This window comes from Xiphophorus couchianus, chromosome 2 (assembly GCF_001444195.1).
Source record: "Xiphophorus couchianus chromosome 2, X_couchianus-1.0, whole genome shotgun sequence".
Taxonomy (NCBI): domain Eukaryota; kingdom Metazoa; phylum Chordata; class Actinopteri; order Cyprinodontiformes; family Poeciliidae; genus Xiphophorus; species Xiphophorus couchianus.
The window spans coordinates 32,240,921-32,264,798 of NC_040229.1; the positions used below are offsets into that span (position 1 = coordinate 32,240,921).

The window sequence follows — 23,878 nt, forward strand, 5'->3', positions numbered from 1 at the left end:
TATGTCAGAATTTGTTTTTGTTGTTTTTTTTGCTGCAGTGTGAACATTCAGTGACCCAATGTCACGTCTGCCACTGTTTTCCCAACCCTCCATTATACTAAGCGTTACTGCTGCTTATATAAACATCCTAATATTTTCTTTAATAAGTCATTATCTCTCCACTTTAGCCAATGCATGACTTGGTGTTGATCTATCACATGGAATTATTGTAAAATACCTTAAACATCAGAGTTTAAGGTGGAAGAAAATGTGAAAAAGGTCAAGTCGTACAAGGTCGTGTATGTATGGACTCTTTAAAGGGGCAGCATTATGTGTTTTCCAGGCACATTGTCCCATTTTATAGCACAATCAAGTAACTATCTTGCCTTCAGTTGTCATAAAAATGCTATATACATCAAATATGACTTGAAATTTGACATTATATTTTAATGCCTTGAAAGTTTGCTTCTGTCTCTTTAAAAACTCCAGCTCTTTCTGAAGCTCCGCCTTCAGGAAGTCATCGCCTCATCACTCCTCTATTAATCTCTCAAACAATGATTTTACCAGCATTGCACTGAGAGGAAGCTTGTATAATGAGCTCAGTAGAGGCTCAGTTCCATCAAGTGTTTACTAATTACTGCTGGCTAGTCTGAAGGAGCTGAGTGAGGGAGGGCTGATCTCAGAGGCGGCAGCTCGGAAAACTGTGGCTCAGAGGAGCAGCTTGGTCTAGAAGGCGTCGCTAGGTCCACCCAGGCATTCTGCATAGTTCAATGGTTGCTACGGTGACTAAAGGATTCCTCAAACACACATGAAAGAATCAAAGCAACACTCCAGGTATGTCACTATAACATGATGTAAATCTAAAAAAAGTCAATGTTACATAATACTACCCCTTTAAACTGTCCTTCTGTCGTTTGCTAACAACTTTCCTCGATGCCATTTCCTCTTCAGTCAAACTTGGGCTGAAGTTTCTCCCGAAGCCGTGTGGACCCATGAGTTAAGGCATATTTTCCACGTCTACCTACCTATGTTCTTCAGGAAGCTGGAAACTCCAGAAACAAGTCCGTACCCTGCCTCTGCAAGGCGTTCCGGTTTCAGAACCTCTGGCGGGTTCACATGGCCCAGGAGATGTTGGCCGCGTGCTCCTTGGCCTTCATGCGCAGCACGGCGATGCTGGATGAGCGCCTCTCGAACTCGGGCTTGGCCTCGAAGGCAGGGTGGCCGTTGGTGGCCGGCGTGAGGAGGGAGTCGGCGCCGAAGAAGTTGTTGAGGGAGACGTGTCCGAACTGGTTCTGCTGGCCGGCGAAGCCCACGTAGCCGTGGTCGGCGGCGGTGGAGGAGGCGGCGGCGGCGCGGGGGGAGTGGGAGTAGGAGGTGACACACGGAGGGGACCCCCGGGGCAGCATGCAGGAGGACACCACGGAGCCGCCGGGGGCCGCGCTCGGCCACAGGTTGTTGGGGATCTGATGGGAATATTTTCACATTAAATCCACTCAATGTTGACATTTTTTCTAAGGACAACAGAAACAGCTGAACTGGGGAAATTACAGCATAAAGTTTAAAAAACACAAACTAGATTTTTATTTTATTTTAATCTGAGATCTTCACATATCAAAACACACACTGCAATAAAAAAACATGTTCAATGATGAAGTCTGAGACTTTTGATGTTAAAGAAGAACTAGGGAGGCACCGATAAGTCGGACCTGATTTCCTTCATTTTGGGAGCCAATCTTTTCTACCTTAGCTAAAGTCTAAAAATCAAGCCCTGTCCTCGGCTGTTCTGCGTTGACGGATGTCTGGCCATTAGCCCCGCCTTCATGTCTGCACATTTGCAGTTAACAAAAGTCACCCCACTGTTACGAACTCAGCGATTGTCTTGCTCTATTTAGCGACATTTCAGACAAAAAAAAAACAAAAAAACAAATTAGTATTGGCTAGAATCGGAATCAGCAGGTCAGGCTTTTTAAAGATCAGTGATCAGAGATCGGCCAAAAATCTGCAATCGGTGCACCTCTTAGAAAAACCAAGAGGTATTCATTATGAAAAACAGTAATATTTGGTCCTTTGGTCCAAGTTTGATGTTGACTTTCCTCATTTTTATTTCACATTTCCTAATACAAACAGAAAAATCTTAAAAGTTTTAAAATGCTATTGATTTATTTACATTTTCCACTCAATATGTGTGAATTTACCACAAAAATGCTGTTTAAATGAAAAGTCGTGGTATTTTTTTTAATTATCTTTGTTGAGTGCCAACATTTACTTATTTATTTTGTAGGAATGCAATGAGAAATAGAATGATTGAATCCTTGTATTTTCACAAAACTGTGAAGATATGTTTTAAATCTGGTTGCTACGGGCCAGTATAATGAAATCTATGAAGATGAATTCTAGCGGATGCGTTGATAGTCTTAAAGTAAACTCACATATTATGGCAGCAGCTCAATCTCACGATGTAAGAAAATATTTATTTGAGAACATTTATTAAGAAAGGGAACAAAAATCCATGCTCAGCATTTCTATTTTTAAAATAAATTTTCAGATTTCTTTAAATCCTATGAGACAAAAGAATCCGCAGCATTTTTAAACCCATGCTTGACAGAAGTTGATCAGTGTTGAGGAGTTTCAATAAGTAATCAGTGACATCCTAAAGTATAAATATAAGATACAACTCTGAGGGTGATTTAATCTAGCCATGTTTTAAAGTTGGAAATTCACAAGAATATGCTACTTAGTTAAAGCACCTGCTTCTTTATCTGCAGAAAGATGAGAAGCTAAGAGAAATTAGCCTCACATAAAAAACTGCAAAAAAAAAAGGAGTTAAAACATCAGTAGTTAAAAACATTCATGGATATAAACACAGCTGTATGTGTGATTCTGCTACTGCAATAACATCTGAAATTAGTATTATATTTTTTTGTTTTTACATATGTTCACCAGGTGTACCAATAAATGTGGAGCATGCTGTAATTAAAAATACAAGTTATCACATTCCAGAAGCTTCCAACTGAGCAAACCGTTCGCCATTCAACAGAGATAAAAACTCGACTTTTTTAAGCTACTCTCAATAATTAACTGAACATAAAGTACTGTCTGATAAATGGGATCAACTGTGATTAATTTTCTTTTTTGTAAAGTACCTTGAGACAACATTTGTTGTGAATTGACGTTATAGAAATAAACTGAATTGAATTAAAAGACGACGCTGATTTTTACTGTCAGACCAGCTCACATTTGCGTGTTTACGGTACAAAATTCGGACCCAGGTCCAGGTTTAAGAAGCCTAATAAATAAATAAATACATTATAAATATAAAAGTACAAATTTGAACTATAAAAAAGATATCAGCTAAAGAGTGAAATGTGAACATAGACCCAGATAAAGACGTCTACCGATGCCTAAGTGAACTGGAAGGTTGGTGTTGATCAGATGAGCAGCCTGAGCCTGACTTGCAACGACTTTTAGCCTGGACCAATGGAGTAACGGTTTGATGAATGAAATCTACCTCCATGACTTCCGCCTATGTCCAGTTCATTGACCAGACAAGCTGAACAGGAAGTGAAATACCTTCCATTTCTGGGTTAACACGCCTACAGTCTGCAGTTTAAAGGTGTTACAGGGGAAAAAGCCATAACACGAACTCATTTGGAAATCTAAGGTTGCAGAAAAGTTAATCGTTCAGTGACCATTTCTAAGTTTAGCACAGAGGACAAAGAAGACATTTAGCGAGAACTCAGGCAGGATCTCCGACTCGAGGCAGCTTGGACGTACCTATTCGATGTTACTTTGCCCGATCCGATGAGATGACGGCCGAAATAAGACGACACAATCATGCATTTGTTCCTGGTTACATTGAGTCTAAATAAGGTATTTTAAATACGTAAACTTTCTTACAGCGAAGACGAAAATGGATGTAAAGAAACACCTAAACTGAAGGTTGTTTAATTAATACCTTCTGCCAGAGTGTGGCTTTCAGAAAACAGAGAACACGAGATAACCACTGTTTGGGCCACAGTGAAAGTCCACTTTGACAGTGAGACTAACTTGTTTCTACAGGAACAATATGTGGTCGCACCAGAGGAATAATCCTGGATAGTTAAAAGTCTTCTAAAGAGGCCAGTTGAAAACATGCGTCACATTTGGTGGAAAAAAAGCACCAACAGAAGACCGGACTAACGTCTAAAAGCTACAAGAACTCAGGATGGGTTTTTAAAAGCAGATCCATAATTGGCTTCAGCTGTGCTAGGAAGGCTGGTATGTAAGGAAGCCCTTCAGGTACATTTGGGAAGAAAATGCGAGGCAGCCCAGGCAGAGTTTTGAACGAAACGCTTCTTCTTTTCCAGTTTCATTTCAGAGCATCTTCATTTGAAAAACCCGTAGCACGGAGCTTCTATTTCTTTCTTAGAAAAACTAAAAAAAGAGAGAGAGAGAGAGAGAAAAAAAAGCTCCACAACACTTGGAACTCTTTTTGGAGACTCGGTGTCAGTTTGTGAGAGGGGAACGCCTAACCAAAGGACAGACTGACATCCCGCGTCTCCTCTCACCTCATCTTGTACCTGACCTTTGCTCAAACTGAAAGATTAATGGTCGGCCGACATGAAATCTGATATGAGGGCCATTCATTCCGACGTGACACCTCGCGGGGGCTCTAATCAGCGTTCCGGGGCTCTTATCTGAAGATGGCTTTCACAGGAAGTGATTCATGGCGAACGAGCCGTTGGCTCAAGTTGTTGTGCATTTTTGTCAAAAGTGAGCGGACCCAGGAAAGATCGGAGGCCAAGTAGGAGGATTACACACAAAATAGGTCCAGGGAAGAAAAAAACGAGTTTTGGAGATAATTAAACTTTAATCTTTTTATTATTATTATTATTACTTTGATTAAGGATATTAGTTTGTACATTCAATGTTCACTAAAACATTAAGTATGAATTTTGTTCCCTACATCTCTCATTAGAATTTAATGATTTAAAATTGGGCTCAGACAAGCATCATGCTTCTGTCTGACAGAGAACATGAAGATTGATTCATATGAGTTGGATTATGAATTAATATATCGAGTTCATACAAGGTATAACTGTCATTCGTTTTGCAGTAGAGAAAGTTCAAATTAGCTGCAGTGAATTTTAAGAACGTGGGTTCAAATCGATTAAATATATTTTACGTGGTATAGGCTACTGATATAATTTCGGCTCGGAAATAAAGATTAAAATCTAACCGAGACGGAAAAAACCGTCTGCAAATGTCTTAAATTGTAAAAGTTGGTTTTATCAGAGCAGCCGGCAGCATTTCTTTCACTTCCAGTCCGAAACATAAAATTAACAAAAATAAGAAATAAATAAAAACACCTGATATAAAAGAAGAAACTCGCCTGTGTGTAGCTGTCGGACCGAGGTAACACTGATAGATCGTATGTGGCCGCGAAGTGACTCTTGGCCTGTTGGATCTGTCCATAGCGCTCCCTTTTCCTCCACTTTGCCCTTCTGTTCTGGAACCAAACCTAGTAGGAAGAAATTGGAAAAAAAAAACTAAACATAACGCAGTTTAAATCCAGAAACTAAACTGTTTTGGTTAGAAAAATGACTAGCTTTAAGTTCACTAACAAATTTAATGTTTCTGCTTGTTGCTTTGTTTTGAAAATTAACGTATCTTGAAAAATGTTCTTAAAAAGAAAAACAGCAACAACAACAAAAAAACAAAAACAAAGGTAAGCTAGGTTGCACCGTACCTGTACCCTGGCCTCCGTTAGCTCCGTCCTCATGGCCAGCTGCTCCCGCACATAAACATCTGGGTAGTGGGTTTTCTGGAACACCTTCTCCAGCTCCTCCAGCTGCGCGCTGGTGAAGGTGGTCCGGTGCCTCCTCTTCTTGCTGCTGGACACGTTGCTGTCGCATTTGTCCCCCGCGTCCTCCAGCTCGGTCTTTTCCGGGCCGCTCGTGACCGGAGACGCCCGCAGAGAGCAGCAGCTGTCGATGGACCTCGCGAGATCCGAGCGCAGGGAGTCCTCGTCCGTTTTCGGTACGCCGTAACTGGCTGATAGGAGAGAAAATTATTATATTATATTATATTATATTATATTATATTATATTATATTAACAAAAAATAAATTTGGGGAAAATAAACATTTTTTCTCTAATGTGCACACAGATGCGCACCACGCCGTTCACAGGAGCACAACAAAAGTTCCGACTCACCGCTCTGGTCTCCGCAGGGCGATGAGCGGTGCTCGGCGCCCTGCAGTCCGAAGGCCTGCGCGCACTTCGGGGACGGCTTGTTGAAGTACTGCGCGCTGTCCAAGCTCTCCATGACCTGGTCCATGTAGTACTCGCTGGCCTTCATCGCCTGGCTTTTCAAGGCGAACTTATCCTCTATGTACTCCATCATCATTCCAATAAAGTGCTCCCTCTAATTAAATGTCAGCATCTATAAATATATATATTTAAAAAAAAAAAAGAGTGTGGGGAGGGGGAAAAAACGTAAACAGAGGAGTGGAGATAAAGCGCCAATGGAGTTTTAATTTGCTGTGCGACGAAGCCCCGACGTCTAATAGACCCGGAGAGCAGCTATGAGATCCTTAAAGGTCCCGACGCAGAACCTCCTCCTCCTGAATACACTGTCAAAACAAACGGTTAGAGTTTTATCAATAAATTTGGCCATGCAATTTGTAAAAAGATTTTTGGGATCTACTTTACTCAGTATTTCTGATGAGAAATTGAAACAGTATTAGAATAATTTATGTAGCTAAGTAATTAAATTCGGTAACTTGTAACTAATCACTCAAAAAATGATTTTGCTAATCTTGTTTGTTCTAACTGTGAATAAGGCGGCATTAAAATAGTGAAACAGAATCAAACAATTTAAATTTGTTCTCTGCCAACCAGTGGTTAAAAAGCTAACTGGCTAGCAAGTTTTGACATTAACATTAGTGCTACTGCTAATCTATTGCTAAGCTAATGCTGGATTCTGAGATTCTTGTTCCAACAGTGACATTTTCTAAGTCACAAGTGTTGATTTTATGATTTAATTAGTTAATATTCACTCAGATTCAGCATAAACGCGTCATCTGATTGAGAGTCTTCAGTCAGAGGCTTTTCACGGTACCACTGTAACACAGACTGATACAGGAGATCCTCAACAAATCAATCGAGGAACTTGGATCATGTGAGCTACACTATTTAATTTCCCCTCTTGGATTAAAAAATATATATTTTAAGAATTGGATAAAATGATAGAGATTGACTCCGATACCTCGTTTGTCATGGACTCCTGGGACTTTTTCACATAAAATTGAAATAGTCACATTTCAGTTTATATCAACATATCGCCATTACTATATTCTGTTGGACAGCACATGACAAACCAATAAAGTCTTCAGTATGATGCCGATTAAAAATATTTAAACATGAAACAATTCAGTTTTAGAACTCAGATATTAATAATTAATGTGCCTGAATACAATTTAAAGTTGTGACGACTAAACCTCACCAACCTCCAAAGTGTCTTTTTTTTTTTTTTTTTTTTACAGTGCAGGAAAGCAGCGCGCAACTCCTCCTATATGCGGCCCGAATCCAAGGCAGACAGCGGTTCGATGCGACTCCGGAGCCGCTCCGAGGAAGCAATCAAAAGTGACTTTAATTTACAGCATGTTTAGACAGCCGAAATGAGGCAATCATTTATCCGACGCTGCAGGTTGAGGCTAGAAAACGAGGCTCGGTCGGGACCCCGATGATCGCTGCGGTTAATCGGTTTCACGTCGGAGGAGGAGGATTGAAACCCAAACCAAATGAAGCCGACAGGAAAATGTTCTGATTAATATGAAGACGTATGGGACACGAGCGCTGCTTTATCCTCGTCAGAGAGATTTAACTCATCCAGCCTTGCAGTTCATTATCGAAATAGGTCTAAATATTGAGGGGGGGCCGGAGGGGGGGTAACATTAGAAAATGGAATAAATCGAAAGTTTACAGTTAAAAGATAAAGCGCGTGGCTGAGTGCGTTTCGTAATGTTGACGATTAAAGTCAATTATTTGTAACTTGAGGTCTTTAATATTTTAGGGGTTTTTTTTCTTTCTAGCTGCTCCTGCCCTGAACGTTTTTTTTCTTTTTTTTTAGGGTCGGGTCACAATATTATTCAATCTTTTAAAATGCAACGGGTGTTAATGTAAATTTATCTGTCTTCTGTTTTATTTTTACTGAAGCAAAGGTCGCAGTTTTTGCAGTGAATTCCGCCTGAGACACATTCGGTCTCTCATGCTGTCGTGTTTCCTTCCTTCCGCTTTTTAAATTAAGTTTTGACAGTTTTACCCTTTCAAAGCCTATATTTCTTTTTTTTTTTAAAAAACGACGTTTATTTTCTCTCTGGGGTTTTTTTTATGATCATTTTGTCAATTATTCTAGCCAACTTCGTTCGTACTGAACAAAGTTCATTTGCTCTTGATTTCTCGTGACGCAATATTACCCAGCAGAAATCAATTAGTGCATTAATGTATTTGTTGAAAAACATGTTTTTAAGCATTTTGTGCTCAGTGAAAAGGAAAAAGCTGAACCATTTTAAAAAAAATCTTATAAAAATAATATTGGTGACAATGATTAATAACATTTTATTCAGAGGAATGCCTCATAATTGATAATTGCGACTTTTAATTCAAACTTTGTGATTTGGAAACTCATATATATATATATATATATATATATATATATCATTATTATTATTATTATTAACTTAAATGACTGCTATAATCATCACTGACTTGTTGAATTATGAAAAAAACACCAATTCTAATCTATGGGAATCCCTTTTCCCTTTTGGAGCAAATTACCGAACACGGCGTCAAATTCAGGTTCTGCCTGAAATTCGACGGTTCCATAAATTGATTGAGTTACAGATCAAACTTCCTCCTCCTTCATGCGGGAAAGTCGGATTCCGCCGAATCCCCTAACAGGAGCAGCGCACGCGCTCCGGGCTCTGCGGGGAGTTTGTCCGAAGCGGCAGGAAGAGTCCGTCTAAAATTCTCTCCTTATTGGAGGAATTATGTTACCGCCGGCACCAGCGCCGCAGTGCGTCTCCCGGCTCCACGTCTCCGCCCCGCGAAGCCCAGCGGGCGCCGCTTCGGTTCGCTGTGGGGTCAGTGGCGGTTACCTGGGGCCGCTCGGTGCCACAGCAGAAGATTTCAAAACAAATACGAGGCGCTCTTAAGTAGCGGGAGGGGATCTGTCACAACGGCCTTCTACGGTGACCCCGCGCACTCGCCCATGCTGAGGAGAAGATGTGAAAAGTTCACTGCGGTTAGCTATGGGCCCTGTGTCTGAAGAGGCCAGCCATAACAGAGAACAAGTCTGTGGTTGACTTTGGTCCAGCAGGTTTATCAGTTGGACTAATTCTCTAAGTGCTGCAGGCGGTAAGTAAGTCACGCCAGCCACCGGAAAGGCTAAACTTGGTGGAAAATGTTTTTATAAAAATAAAAACAGTAACGTTTCCACTAACCATAAAATTGCGTAAAGTGAAATTACGAAAAATAAATTTGCTTAATGGAAACACGGCAACTTAAAACACACACACACACCCACACACACACATTTTTCGAGGAAAAGTTTTCCCGTTAGGTTTTTCGGCAGTTTCAAAGTAGATGTATAGTTCGGGGAAAAAACTGCGACAGAAACATTATTTTCTCATACCGTTCACGTGACCAACAACCAGACTTTACTGCTGGCATAAACGACGAAGAAGACGACAGGAAGTAGTTGAAGCATAATGGATTGTTGTTGGTTTTTTTTGTTTGTTTTTTTTCCAACAATGTGCAGCTGGCTCCACCAGAGCTCTCACAGCATCACACACTTTATAAAAAAATGTTGTGTCATTCGAACGTGTTGAATTCACAGCTTTACTGTAAAATCTTCCACTACAAATTCCCCAAAAGGCTCCATAAGCTGCTCTCATTTAGAGACTTGAGCTCCCGAATGACACAAATCTCTCTCTTTATATCTGTAATTGTTGACATCCCATTGCTGCCATGATTTTTAATGGCTTAGCCAGTGAACAGGCTGATTCAGTAATATTAATTTATTAATTTTTTTATAGAAATACCTCAATTGCGATTTTTTTTTTCGATGTTAGCAGAATGTAGACAAAGATCTGCGGACATTTGTAGTGGAAACGCAGCAACTCATCGAGTCCTACTGCGCTCAGCATCAAACTCCAGATAATGAATGACCAGTGCTGTCGGTTCTACTGTGACCCAACACAGTTGAGCCTTACCGAACCCCGCGTGCGGACAGAGAGAGGGAGAGCGCGCGAGCATGACATCACTGCGCCCCAAACCGCTTTTAAGCTCTAATTGAATCTTCTGAAATGCCTTCAAACGTTGGCTCGCCACAAAAACACAAAAATCAAACCAGAGTTTGTTTTGCCCCTACAGCCCAAACTGTGCAGAGTTTACAAATGCTGCTTGAGAGACGGCGGGAACATTTGACTCCGGGAGAAGGAGTTTCAAAAAAAAAAAAAAAGTGAAAGCAGCACTTTGGCGCTTTGAACGCTCTTTTCGTTTTGTTTGTCTGCCGCTCTTCCAGGAATCGAGCGATGCTCGTTGCCAACTATCATCATCTCTCGTCCCCGTCGCCATCTGGGTTGGTGTTAATACACAGCACGGGCCACAGAAAACCGACTCAACCCCGGGCGAAGGAGGACAACGTTGATGTAATGTTGACATATTTTGGAATGTTCAGTTTAAAAAATAATCTAATTCAAAAAGACTTTATTGATCCCAAAGGGAAATAAAATGTTGCTGTATGTAAAAAAAAAATTAAATAATAATAATAAAAAAACTTCATATTTTCTTCTGAGACTGTTATTGTAAGACAGGTTCATATTTAGTTGTTTTTTTAAAATATTTTTTGTATTAATTTGAAAAACTTCTGATGTCATGAGTCTGAAAGGACCAAGGCCACCTCCAACTGAGTTAGTTTCAGAATCAATGAGTTTTCCCGTTTCAATGATTTCACTGGTACCGTTAAGCAAAATAAAACCACAAGAGTAAAATTTGAAAACTATGGTGCATGAAAAGGCTTTATATCTAGAACATCCCGACTATTTAGATGACAGAACATCTGTACGTCATACATAATCCTGTATGCATATATCAGAGTTGCCCACTTATCCTCAACACGATACACTAGTGTGTGTTGTCATTCGATAAAAGTGTGATAACTTAAAATTTCAGCATTAATTTAGCAGCTGTAAGTACACAAATAAGAAGATAGTGTCAAAAGTCATTAGATTTATTTCAGGGTTATATCCAAGAATCCAAGGACAGAACACAAGTTTTGTTAAAAAAAAAAAAAGGTTTCCAGGAATGTTTCTGGACACTACAAAAAAAAAAAGAAGAATGGAACAAATTTGCAGCTGAACTTAAAACCACATTGAGAAGTCTTTTTATACATTTGGAGGTGTAACTTTGAGTAATTTGAATGCAAAGGCTTGAGGAGCTACACTTAAAAATATTATGGAGTGCAGCGGATGATGGATTCAAAACATAATTCTGGGGACAGAAGCAAAGCGTAGCGTTTCTGAGCTGGTTTTGAACATAAACTGCCCTCTTCTTTCACCGATCCGCTACGGTTGACGAAAATGTATCCGGCTCCAGCACAACAACGTGTGAAGACGGCTCGGGACTTCAAACCCGTCCTCCCCCAGTCAGAAAACAGAGCTCTTATGTTTCCAAAAACAGGACCACCGCATCTCTGGCGTGTGCCGAAAATCCCCTCCAGCTCACGGCCCAAGCCCTCCCCGCAGACGCTGGGAGATAGAAGGAAAATAAGCAGACAGGCACGCATTTCCTGCCAAGGAGCCACTCCTAAGACCTCGCTGTTTGTTTTGATGTTCATTAACGTATGATTTTTTAATATTTTTTTTTCAGACGGCAGCTCAGGCGAGAAACCCAAACGCCTGAGGTGAGACGCCTACAGCGGGGCGGCGTGCGCTTACACCGAGGATTCCAAACACAAATACACAGCCGGGTTACCAGGGTGATACATTTCAGTTTGGTTTTAAGTTGTTGTGACTTTATGTTTGTCTAATTCAGTTGGTTTGAATTGGTTTTTACAGTGTGTTTGCTAGTTTTATTAGTTAAATATAGTTTTTATTAGTTGTAGCAGTAGCTTTAGTTTTTTTATACTTTGGTTCAATTTTAGGTGCAGAATTGAAAAAAGGTCAAAGTATTGTATTGCGATTTCGTACACATCGGTTTGGTAATGAGTACTCAGCAGAAGAAAAAATATTTTCAATTATTGAGCAATCAACTAACTGGCATTTTCTCCCAACTTTTGCTGTCACCATTTTGTGGACCAGCAGAAGTGGAGCGCCATAATCTGCTGATAGTTGACCTAAACTGCATGTATGGGGGAAAAAACAATTTTCACATCAGTTCAAAAGACTAAGAAATAGATTCGTAAACACGTAATCAAGGGATATTATTTATATAATTTCAGTATGTTTCATAAATGCATGATAGGGTTTTAGTTAGCTAGTTTTTTCCCCCCATAATTACCGCTTTTATTTATTTCTGTTCACAAAAATGTTCTGTTTGTTTTCATTATTTTTAGTTACCTTGACACACACAGGCCAATTATGATCCATCAAATTTCAAATCCACATTTATATGGAGAGTTGAAACAGTATGTAACTTTGATATAACAAAATGTAATTTTTTAACATATTTTTTAAAATTATCATTATGTCCAGAGACTATAAAACAAATGATCTGTAAAACAAATTAAGCTCTTCTGCCTTCTCTCAGAACAAACTACAGAAATAAACCACTCCGTCAAAAATAACCAATCAGAGCCAGGAGGCGGGTTTTAGCGCTGTCAATCACTCTCTTCCCCTCTGCTTTGCACTTCAACAAAGTCTGCAAAAAATGCTAAAGCTATTTAGCATTGCCACTGATGATGGTTTTACTGTAACGGTAAATTGTTTCTCCATCATTAGCACATTTAGCAACCCGTACAGAAGGTTGATTGGCAGCGCTAAAACCCGCCTCCTGGCTCTTATTGGTTGTTTTTGACCGGGAGCGCTGCATGTCTCCAGACTGCAGTAGTAGTAGCTCAGGGAAAAGATGGAGGAGTTCAATTTTTTGTCAGATTATGTCTCAAACCGTCAAGACATGATGACAATTTTTATAAATACAGAAAAAACAGACTTTTTACAATATTTACATACTGCACCTTTAAATAAAACAGAGAGTTTTATTTGAGTTCATTCTTGTGAGATGAACGAGAAGGAGTTTTTTTCTCTGTCGAGGTTCGTATTTATAAAACATCACAGGAACAAAATAACAATAACAGTCCAGCGTTTTGAACCCACAGGTACTGAAGGATCCTGGTTTCCATTTCCTGCCATCATCTGCATGTGAAGCGAGTAATTTCCCAGAGTTTTGTGGCTTTCCTCCACGTGGTTTGATGCGAGTTGGCCGCCGCCGAGCGAAGGCACTGATAGCTCTGGAAACGCCTCGAGGTATTTGGGCTGCTTCAGGTTCCTGTCCGTCTTCATTTCTAAGAGGCCCCGTTAATTTCTGTTTGAGTTGGGAGGGGAAGAGGGGAGACTTTTACAAGAGCAAATACAAAGGAACAGGCCATTTTCTACCAATTTATTCTTATGTCTATTGACATCAACTGTAATCTTAACATCTGTCAATCTTTAAGAGGAATACACACATTTAAAAGCTTTAGAAAACATGAAGTAAAGAGATATTTTCAGGCGTTTACTTAGGCAATCTGTCCCTCTTCCTGCCTCCGCCCCAGCCGCCGCTCAGCTGGACGGGGTTGTCCCGGAAAGAGATGCGCTCCTTTTTTACCACAGGGGAAGCGACTCGTCTGGGGGGTAGAGCGTCTTTACCTGGGGAAAAGTGGAAAAGGAAAATATCAACATTTAACATGAAAAATTTGTAGGATTTAGGCCAGTGGTGTCTAAACGTTTTGGCAAAAACAGCGACAGGACGTTCAAGGACAATCCGATGCTTTTCAAAGGCTCTGTAACCTGAACGACAGGACTTGAGTCTTTCTTTCAAACACTTTGTCAACGTAAAACTATACTACGGGTAACATTTCTTGTTCATAGGAAAAGTTACATTTTCTTAAAAGGAATAATTTGCAGGGCTCTTTGAAGTGAACGAATAATGAAGATTCAGTTCCCTTCATAGAGCCATAAGCCATCACTAACCAAAAACTGTCAATTTGAAACTACTTAGGGCCACAACTTTTTGTATTTTTTCTTCCTACTTATAGAAAAATATACATATATTTTTCTATTTTACTTGCTAAACAAACAGCAATGTAAACAGAACATTTTAAGAAGCAAAGAAATAAGATTTCTTCAGACAAGCGATGTCCAAATCATTAGATAAAAAACAAAAGGGAGGAGGGGAGGTTTTGCAAGTCTGTCAAACAAAACAACGGCCTACATTTTTCATTTTTTTCTGAATTTATTTATTTTTTTGGTATCTTTTAAGCAGCAAAAACTGTAAGTGGTTAACCCTTCCTTTATTTTGCTAAGTTTATTAAATGACCAAAACTGCACTTTCTGAAAAGCCACTGGATGTTTTTGGTCCCTGATACTAAAAGTAAAAATCTGGATGACTACTTTGTGTTGCCCCTTACATTTTACATTGTAATTATATTGTTTCTGAACAGCCTGACATCTGTAAAATTTCACCTCAACATCGAGTGAAAGAACAGGCTGTTTTTGAACTGTGACCACGGACCGCCAGAAATTATTCTGAGGGCTGCAAATGGTCCCCGGGCCTCACTTTGGACACCCCTGTTTTAAGTGATAAATCTAGTGACATATTTGGTACCGAACTTTTTTCTTTTTTTTTTTGAACAAGCGAGCTTTTTGCAAATTATATATTTTTTTCCCATGTGGTCTATCACAAATAATTATAAAACTAAATTAATAACAAAATGAAAATTCACTATAATTGACAGAAGCTGACAGAATTTGACGCCGAAGTGTGCGGCGGGTAAGATCCGGTGTTTTTCTACTCAGCCCTGCAGAACCTGGGTAAAGCTGCATCAGAGGCCGCTCCATCTCAGCGCAGGATCAGCACAAAGCTTTTCATACACACAGAACAAAGGCTGAGTTTTTACAGCATATGATGCGTTCCACGTGTAGAGCTCAGGCCCCGGGTCTCCACAGCTTCCCCACACAGGGAGACAAACATTTAAAGGTGGGGAGGAGGGGGGGTGTTGGGGTCATATTTAGAAGGGGGGGGAGGGTGGACATTGATCCAACTCCAAAAAGCAAAGTATGAAGTATCTATGCTCACAAGTCAAACCCAATAAAATCTCTTTCGTTTTGGACTGTGTTTGTGTCAGTTTGGCGTTATTAGTCCTGTTTGAAATAGTTTAAAGGGACAGCACCGCGTTGTTCTGAGCCGAAACCTGGCAACAGCCAGGTGGGCTGAGAGTGATTTATTAAAGACTCATTGTGTTAGGTAATGTCCAATCGTGTGTTTTAAATGACTTTGAAAACAAAACAAATCCTCCACTAGGTGTTGGAGTGAGCTCAGAGTTGGTGGGTCTGCCTGCTCGAAGGATCGCCTGCCGCTGCCAAACACTCGTAAAGTCCAGCTGACACCGTCCCAACCCGAACGTACGCTGGTCAAACGGCACCAAGCGACTCATTCAACTCAACCAACCGCTGCCTCAGAGCGTCCCCTACTGTACGCCTGAATAGAAAAATTAATTTATGAATTAAAAATCGCTCCTGAATCATATCTTGGCCCTAAAAATGGGAATGAAAGAGTCGCATCTCTACTGCTTACTGAGCCCATTTCATACCCTGCTCAGTTTATGAAATAAGTAATTGTTGTTGTTGTTTTTTTTTTTTTTAGAAATGCTATTGCCTTAAACACACATTCATATTTCAATTTGCCCTGGACAGCTTCTGTAAGTGCCGTCTTTGTCGGTTCGGACAAAGAGAGAGTCTTCTTTCTCCTGCGGGAAGCAGCGTCTGTGTCTGCTGAGCAGCCGCTGCACCTCGTGGACATGATTCTGAAACCATCAGCCCAATTCAATTTGGCTTCGTTAGAGGAGGGGACAGGGCTCTCCTTCACTTGAATTCCTGGGGTTGTTTAAAGCGGTCATCTGCTGTCAGTCTGTCAGTAGCATCTTTGTCACTCCAACTCCTGAGTCCCTCACTTGTCCTGACATAAGGGCCAGTCATTCCTCACTGAAAGGACTGTCTTTTTTTTTTTTTTTGCCTCCGTCTGTGTCTGGCCACTTCCTCTCAGGACAGATTTCACGGCACCTTGTCCCAAGGCCGACCCCTACCACCCCATCAATATCATCACATACATGCCAAAAAAGCAAGCTGGGAATGTAGCTGCACTAAACCTGCCTTCATAACACTCGATTAACGCTCAATTAATCGAGAAACATGTGTGTAATAACACACGTTTTTTCAAATAAAAAGCTTGTTTTTTTTCATATTGGCACATCCTAAACAGTTTATTTGTCGTCACTTTTGAAGGAACACAAACCTGAATGTTACTGCTTACAATTTCTATAAACAGATGAGATCTGTTGATTTTTTTAAATTAACAATGTATCTTAAGCTTGTACATAAGCCCAAGTTCCAAAACAAAAGCTCGGTAAATGGTGTGGAGATTTAAATTCAGTCATACAAAATCCACAGTGACTGTGAAACTGATAATCTTATGAATATTAATTTGGCCAATGATCAATATCTTATATTGTTTAAAATCTTAATGGCATGAATTGTAAAAAGAAATGTTTAAAATGTGTCCGGTTTATCAAACATTTTTGAATTTGATTGACTTTAATTAGTTTTAAAAAAAACTGAATAATTTTTTTTATTAATGTGGTTAAAACATAATTTGATCATATTTTTAGCTTTTTTGTGGATCCTAACAACTTAACACTATTTTTTTAAAAATTTTCTTTAAAACTTCCCAACGTAATCATAAACATTAATCATCATAAACATTGCACGTTAGCTAATGCTAAAGTGCTAACTTCGGTTTTAATTATATCTGCCTTTGAAAGACGACAACCCCCCAAGAGCCAACTCTAATTTTGATGTTATAATTTACATGGTTTAAAATGCCCTGAGATATTCTATTTATGTTTACACGTTTGTTCCCTGGTGTCCGTGTTTCATTTTGTTCCTGAATGTTTCTTGGTTGAAATAAAGTTATCAGGGGAACAAAAGAGAGAAACCCTAAAGCATAAAGATAAACTACTTGAAAAATTTTGAACAGTTGAAAACCAAAACTTCAACACGTTAAACGTTTTTCAACTGACAGTTTACAAACCTTTAGAATTTATCCAGAAAAATAATAGGAAAGTTAATTGCTTTAAAAGTTTTTAAGGTTACAAAACAATTAGCCATGCTAATCCACTATTAGCATGGCTAAACCGCTCTGGGAGGTATTACTTTTTCTCACTGTACCTTTACAAAACAGAAATTAATAATCACACAGGCCTTGATGGGAACCACAGTGGAGGGAAATTGGGAATTGTTGTTCTAACACATTTTGTAACATGTCTCCTTTAAAGTAAATCACTTTAATAATCTGTACTGAAATAATAAGAATTCCCTCAGACACAGTATGAAAGAGAAAAATGTGCCTAAAACTGACCAGCACAAGTCACGTTGCTTCTGTTCACAATGCCGAGTGGGGCGATCAAACTGCTGTTGGAGCAGAGTCGTGTAGCGTTGGGTTGAGCTCCACATGCCTGCAAACACCATAAAATCGCTAGCTAACAAAGTTTGTGTCCGTTTCTGACTTAAAAAAAACCTAAAGAATCTGTGCTGATTAACAATTCACGGTCAACCATGCAGGATCCAGGAGACAGGATGCGACAATACTCACCGCAGCCTGAACTGTGCCTCTGCTCAGAATGGATGATTTTATCTCTGGTAAAAATTGTCCCCTGGGGATAAAAATAACAAAAGTTTAGATCATTCATCGAAACTTGGAGCTCGAGAGAACTCACTCTGAAGAGTTCTCTCCAGTTCCAACTGCAGCAGAAACAAAATCCATATGAGGACAGGTAGGAAGGCGGTAGCTCTGCTTCCAGCCTTGATTTTCACAGTTCCACTTGTTTAAAACTTTTAGTTCTGAATGTAGATAATGTAATGTAGAGGTTCAGCAAGGAGAGTCTTATTTGTAGCCAACCGCCTTCAATATGGGAATATTGAATAGTAGGAGAAATGGGGCTCTTTTCCATGTCGTATTTACTAGCTGCATTTCCATTAACTATAAAATTGTGAAAATTGAAATCACAAAAATACATTTCTTTAATGGAACGCGGAAATTAAAAAAAAATCTCACGTTTTCTGCAAAACAACTAAGGAGGCAACAGGAAGTAGTAGGAGGAAGATGGTTTGTTTTAGGGGTTTTTCGGACAATGTGCAGGTGGCTCCACCCGAACTCTCACTCACAGCATCACACAGTTCATAAAAATTTGTTCTTCTGTAATTTCACTGACTACAATCTTCCCAAAACACCTCGTACACAGCTACTGATGGCTAATAGATGATGAGCTCTAGTACCATGGCTGAAATATGAATATATTTATGTTCCATCCGTCGCTTCCATGATTTGTAATGACTTATGGCGTGAACAAGCTTATTAATGTGCGATTTTAATTTAATTTCTTATTTAATGGAAACGCTGCAATTGTGAAATTGTGTTTTTCAAGATCTGAAGAACATAGATGAAGATTTCTACACATTGGTAATGGAAACACAGCTAATCAGATCAACATACATAAAGACATACAAAAAAATCTCAAGTTGGATTATGTTACAGAAATGATCAGGTATAACAGTAAGTCTGGCAAAAAAAAAAAAAAAAAAGGGATTTTACAAAAACAAAAAAGAAATCATTTTTTTTCTCTCGTGAGATTATATTGCTATAATAAAAGATGAATTTATTTGAAGGCTTTATGAAACACATCCAGCAGCAGCATGAAGCCCCTCACCTCTCTGAGCGCCGCTCACGCAGAGCGACCTGCGTCTTCAGCTGTTGCTCAGCTTGCTGCCTCCTCGTCTGCTCCGGTTGCTCTGCCCACCGAAGACCCAACTGGGCCTCGCCGACTGCACCCGACAAAACCCAGAAAATAAACGTGAAAAGCCTGAATTTTATTCGCTCTTATTTAGGAGACGATCTAAATTGCTTACAGAGAGCAAGCTCATCATAGGAAATGACAGTAACAGTGAGCCAGGTTTGTCCACTCAACATGTGTGTTCCGTTAATTTGATCATCATAAAATAGCCAAATGATGCCAACGAAAGCCTCTTTGTGATTTGTCTTGCAGCTCTTGTGAGGGCCTGCAGCCTTTTGTGAAACCCAATCAAAGCAACACGTAGCAGTTTGTTGCGGAGGGAAATCTGAAAGGGCGCCTGATTTACGAGTTGTGCTGAAATCCCATAATAAGGCCATAATTCAAAGTAAACATTTACGCTGCAGTGACAGTAAAGCCGCAGTGGATGGGTGTAAACTGATAATGAATTTTGACAGTCCGGCGCTGGAACTAATGACGCATTTATTTAAGCGATTTACTCGCTTTTGTGGAGCTGTAAAAAAGAAAGAGGAAAAAAACCCGAAAAGAAAAGAGGAGAAAGGCTTTACAGTTTTCATGGGTTAATTGAAAGGCCCCACTAAAAATGTCAAGTGATGGATGCCTCCCCCCGGGGCAACAAAGGCCAGGAAATGGCTGTACGCAGTTCTGAAAGTTGAGAGAGAAACGCAGCATTTGCAGCCCAAATTGCTACAGATTCTTTTTTTATTTACTTATTTTTATTTTGCAGCTGCTTTCTCTTAAAACCGGACAATTAAAGTAATTAAATAATTACCAATAACTCACTGAATGACTCAAACATTGCCCATAAACTGTTTTATACGCACTAATTATATCAGGGTTTTATATGGATGGTTTTAAAGCAGCTAATGACAATTTACAATCACTGTGATTCTCATTGTGTGGAGGTAATCCAAGATGAATTCGGTGATATACAGTCTGCATTAATGCTACTCTCGTGTAGCATTCACGCTCCCAAACCAACTCCCGCCCTTCCAGCTCCCATCCTGTCTGTCTCTCTTTTCCTTTTCCCTTCAGAAGACCCAGAGCTCCTTCCTGACCTCCTCCAACCTCCTGAATCCCTGTCTACTCCCCCGCTGGACATCAAGATCAAGGCAGGGCCTGTAGGAGTCACGCCTATTTAACGGGGCTCATAGGCACATTGAGTGATCTAGTGTCTACTAAAATAACTCTGAATCAGAAAGTTAGGGAGGAAATTGGAGGCTTTAGCCCCCCTGGCTAACCAAAGCCAATTAAAAGGGCAGCATTATGCACTTTCCAGGCATATGCTGCCTATCTGTAGCACAATCAAGTAACTACAGTATGTTAACTTCAGTTGTTATAGAAATGCTATAAATTTTAAATATGACTTAAAAGAAATTTGACTTTGATATTTAACGCCTTGACATTGGCATTCTGTCTCTTTAAGAAACTCCTGTTCTTTCTGAGCCACCGCCTCCAGGAAGTCATCATAACATGACTCCTCTATTAACCTTTTAACAACATTTTCACCAGCGTTGCAGTGAGAAATAGCTCCTATAATGAGCTCAGCAAATGTGCAGTTCCCCCATGTGCTTGCTAATTGCTGTTGGCTAGTCTGAAGGAGCTGAGGAAACTTCCCCACTCAGTCAGAAGCTTGGGAACTGCAATGCTGAGGAGGAGCAGCGTCTAAAGGCGGAGCTGGCGTGATGGAATCAAATCAACGCTCCAGGTGTGTTTTAATGAGGGAATAACATTACAACATGGCGTAGAGCTCAAAAACGTGAATTTTACATTACGCTGCCCCTTTAAGGAACTGGTTAGATACCGCAGAGCCTCGTCCGATTTGTTCTCATGGCAGAAACAAACGCTGGGACAAATGGATCAGAAAAAGGTCACATAATAAACTATTTTCCTCTGATTTGTTCTGATTGCTGAGCTGGGGTCAGAAGGTCAAATACTTAAACAGCTTTCATTTTCCATGTCATCACCTTCCTGAAATAATGGTCATTTTTTTGCCTAAATTACTTTTGGGCAAAAAATGACTGGCCATTATTTTAGGAAGGTGATGATATTTGTTAGAAATTTATAATCAAAGCATTATATTTCCCAAGTCCATTTGTCCCTGTTCATCAAATGAATCAAAACAAAAAAAATGAAAAATAAAATCTCATAATTTTTGGTCTATAAGCACATGTACCAACAACATTTTTTGTTTGTTTAACAAAAAAAAAAGAAAAAGCTTTAGGCTCACCTTATAACTCCATAATTCTCTGATAGTTTAGGTAATCGTAACCCTGAATCTGACCGTAAACCATACATTCCAAACCACTACCTCTATGAAATAACCTGCCAAATATTTGTTTGTCTTTAATGTTTTATGGTTCTTGAATCAGAATTTGTCAGGAATCAGAACTGGCAGGTCCAACCTCAGTATCTGCCAGGGAAAATGGAATTTGTGCAATTCTACGAAACAGTAAATCGAATGGTACCATAGAGTTTTGCACATTATAAACCTGTTGTCACTAAAAAAAGAAAAAAAAGGTTAAATTAACAAAACATTCATTGTGCTTGGCATTCATACATTTGGATATCTAAAGCGAATACAGTCACACGTCGTAAAGCCAAGTTAAACTCTTTTTCATTTCCACCTATCAGGATTTAATAGAAATGATTTTCTCTTTACTCAACTAAATAAAATGGAAAAAACAGTACACAGAACACTGGAAACAAAATTGCTGCTTTCAGAAGTTCTAGGAGGGAAAGTAGCAATTGATTTAATTTATCATCATCAAGTCCGACCACCCTGAAAAATGCAGGGGTTTTGGCAGTTTGCTGTTCTGGAACAGAGGCAATGTTGGGTCAATCCCTAGGAGGAAAAACATCAGAAGAAGTCTTTAAGAAGAAATTGTTAGAAAACCAATTCTAGAGTCCAGCATTCAACAGTGAAAAAGATTATTCACAAGTTAAACATCATTGAAGACAATTAAAGAGGCAGTATTATGCTTTTTCCAGCCATATGGAATCATGTCATAGCACAATGAAGTAACTATGTTACCTTCATTTAGTATATCAAAAATGACTTTAAAGTCTTAAAATTATAATTTACACTTTCAAATTGGGCCTCTGTCCCTTTAAGAAACTCTTGCTCTTTCCTACGTTCCGTCTTCAGGAAGTCATCAGAACATGGCTCTCCTATTAGCCCTTTAACAACGACTTCACCAGTGTTTCACTGAGAAGCAGCACATATAATCAGTTCAGCAGATGCTCAGTTTCACCAGGTGTTTGCTAATTGCTGCTGGCTAGTCTGAAGGAGCTGAGTGGGAGAGCTCCTCCCACTCAGCAGTGGGGGAGGGCTGCTCTGTGAGGCAGAAGCTTGGAAACTGCTGCCCTGAGGAGGAACTTTGTCCTTGAAGGCAGAGCAAGGTCCAATGAGGCGTTCTGCACAGCTGAATGGTTGCCACGGGAGATTAAAAGATTTCTCAGACATGCATGAAATAATCAAAGCAACACTCCAGGTATGTTTTTGATGAGGGAACAACATCACAACATGATGTAAAGCTTGAAAAAGTCAATTTTACATAATACTGTCCCTTTAAGAGAGCCAGGAACAGAACAGTCAATATCCATAGAATTTACAAAAACCCAAGCATGTCATCTGGCTCAAAATAGAGGTATTTGGGTATACTTTAATCAGGTTTGGCAGAAATCGATTAACATACCAAAACAAAGACCTCATTTTAACGCTCAAGCATTTTGAAAGCAGGTGTATGTTTCAGGTTTTTCTGCAGCCACAGGACCTGTAGTCATTGATTCAACCCTGAACTGCTCAGTAAACGAACATATTCCAGAGTCAAATCTGAAGCTAAAGCTTAGCCAAACGTTGCATAAAGTGGGAAGATAAGTCCCAAACAATGCAGTCGATCTACAACAGAATGCCTTAAAAAATTAAGGTGTAATGGACCAAACAAAGTCAGTACCTTATCCTGAGGTTTTGAAGAATGTTGCAAACTTTTTCCAAAAATAATATGAGTGAAAACTGTATTAACTTAAAATAGACTGACAATCAGCTGATCAAAGGTTTTATACCAAATCTGCATTTTGTTTCATTTTCTGTCAGGCATTCTTGTTTTTTGTGTTTTTAATCCTGTTATACTCTAAAAAACAGCACAGTTATGACAAAAAAAAATCTTTCAACATCCACAACTAAGAGGGGTGGAGTGGGTACATTCTGCTCACCGAAATCAAAATACATCACAGTCTTTTTTGTGAAATCTCGCCTGAGATAAACCAGGAAAGAATGACCTCCAACTACATCTAAAAATCTAAATGTGGTCCTGCCTGTACACCCCACTGAAATTGAGACATTTCAAAGCGCATTACAAGCGGTGTTTAAAGTTTAAATGGCATGTGCAAAGTGGAAGATGAATTAGAGCATGTCTGAGACATGACTGACTTAGTGTTTTCAGTTGGATGTCTATCCATTTTAGTAGCTCAGACTGCTCCAACTGCTCTGCTCGCCTCTTAAGTGTGCCAACACTTCCTAAACAGAGAGAAGATTTTCTCCCTCAGACAGTGTATATAGGAGCTTGTGAACTGAATGCACATGAAAGGCAGCAAATGTTATAAGATTGAGGTATTTTGGAGGATTGGAGATAAACACAGTGGTTGAGTTTCAGCTCGACTTTGTTGATGACATGAAGTGTGAAACCGAGTTAAGTGTTCAAGAGGTAGGGGTCTGCGGCTGAAATAAAAACACAGATCCGTCAGGCGCTGTGACTTGAGGACAGATGTTTGATGAAGTTGAAGTTCGACTGGA

The 23,878-nt window shown here is 39.6% G+C and overlaps 2 protein-coding genes across 3 annotated transcripts in view; both read right to left on the reverse strand.

The window, feature by feature from the left end:
- Positions 1 to 440: 440 nt before the first annotated feature.
- Positions 441 to 6,469, reverse strand: alx1 (ALX homeobox 1). The gene is made up of 4 exons (XM_028030782.1): positions 6,174 to 6,469; positions 5,708 to 6,012; positions 5,351 to 5,479; positions 441 to 1,442 (listed from the first exon to the last, which is right to left on the reverse strand). Exons 1-4 carry the CDS (start codon positions 6,364 to 6,366, stop codon positions 1,092 to 1,094), a joined length of 978 nt encoding a protein of 325 aa, XP_027886583.1. The 5' UTR covers positions 6,367 to 6,469; the 3' UTR covers positions 441 to 1,091.
- A 6,588-nt stretch (positions 6,470 to 13,057) lies between these two features.
- The window catches only part of lrriq1 (leucine-rich repeats and IQ motif containing 1), a 43,582-nt gene continuing 32,761 nt past the window's right edge, over positions 13,058 to 23,878 (reverse strand). The window contains exons 21-25 of one of the 2 annotated variants that reach the window (XM_028026593.1): positions 18,982 to 19,096; positions 17,868 to 17,928; positions 17,634 to 17,730; positions 13,738 to 13,867; positions 13,058 to 13,544 (exon numbers count right to left, since the gene is read on the reverse strand). In XM_028026593.1, coding sequence (XP_027882394.1) covers positions 13,538 to 13,544; positions 13,738 to 13,867; positions 17,634 to 17,730; positions 17,868 to 17,928; positions 18,982 to 19,096 — 410 coding nt within the window. In that variant the 3' untranslated portion in view covers positions 13,058 to 13,537. Of the gene's footprint in view, positions 13,545 to 13,733; positions 13,868 to 17,633; positions 17,731 to 17,867; positions 17,929 to 18,981; positions 19,097 to 23,878 lie in introns of those variants that run through there. The other variant, XM_028026601.1, reaches the window with a different exon arrangement.

Bases quoted from the DNA above. Each gene is read 5' to 3' on its own strand.
- alx1 (XM_028030782.1), bottom strand. From the start codon at position 6,366: ATGATGATGGAGTACATAGAGGATAAGTTCGCCTTGAAAAGCCAGGCG. The intron at 6,013-6,173 runs GTGAGTCGGAAC...CTCTCCTATCAG, and splicing joins GCCCTGCGGAGACCAGAGCG to CCAGTTACGGCGTACCGAAA. The intron at 5,480-5,707 runs GTACGGTGCAAC...TCTTCCTACTAG, and splicing joins TAACGGAGGCCAGGGTACAG to GTTTGGTTCCAGAACAGAAG.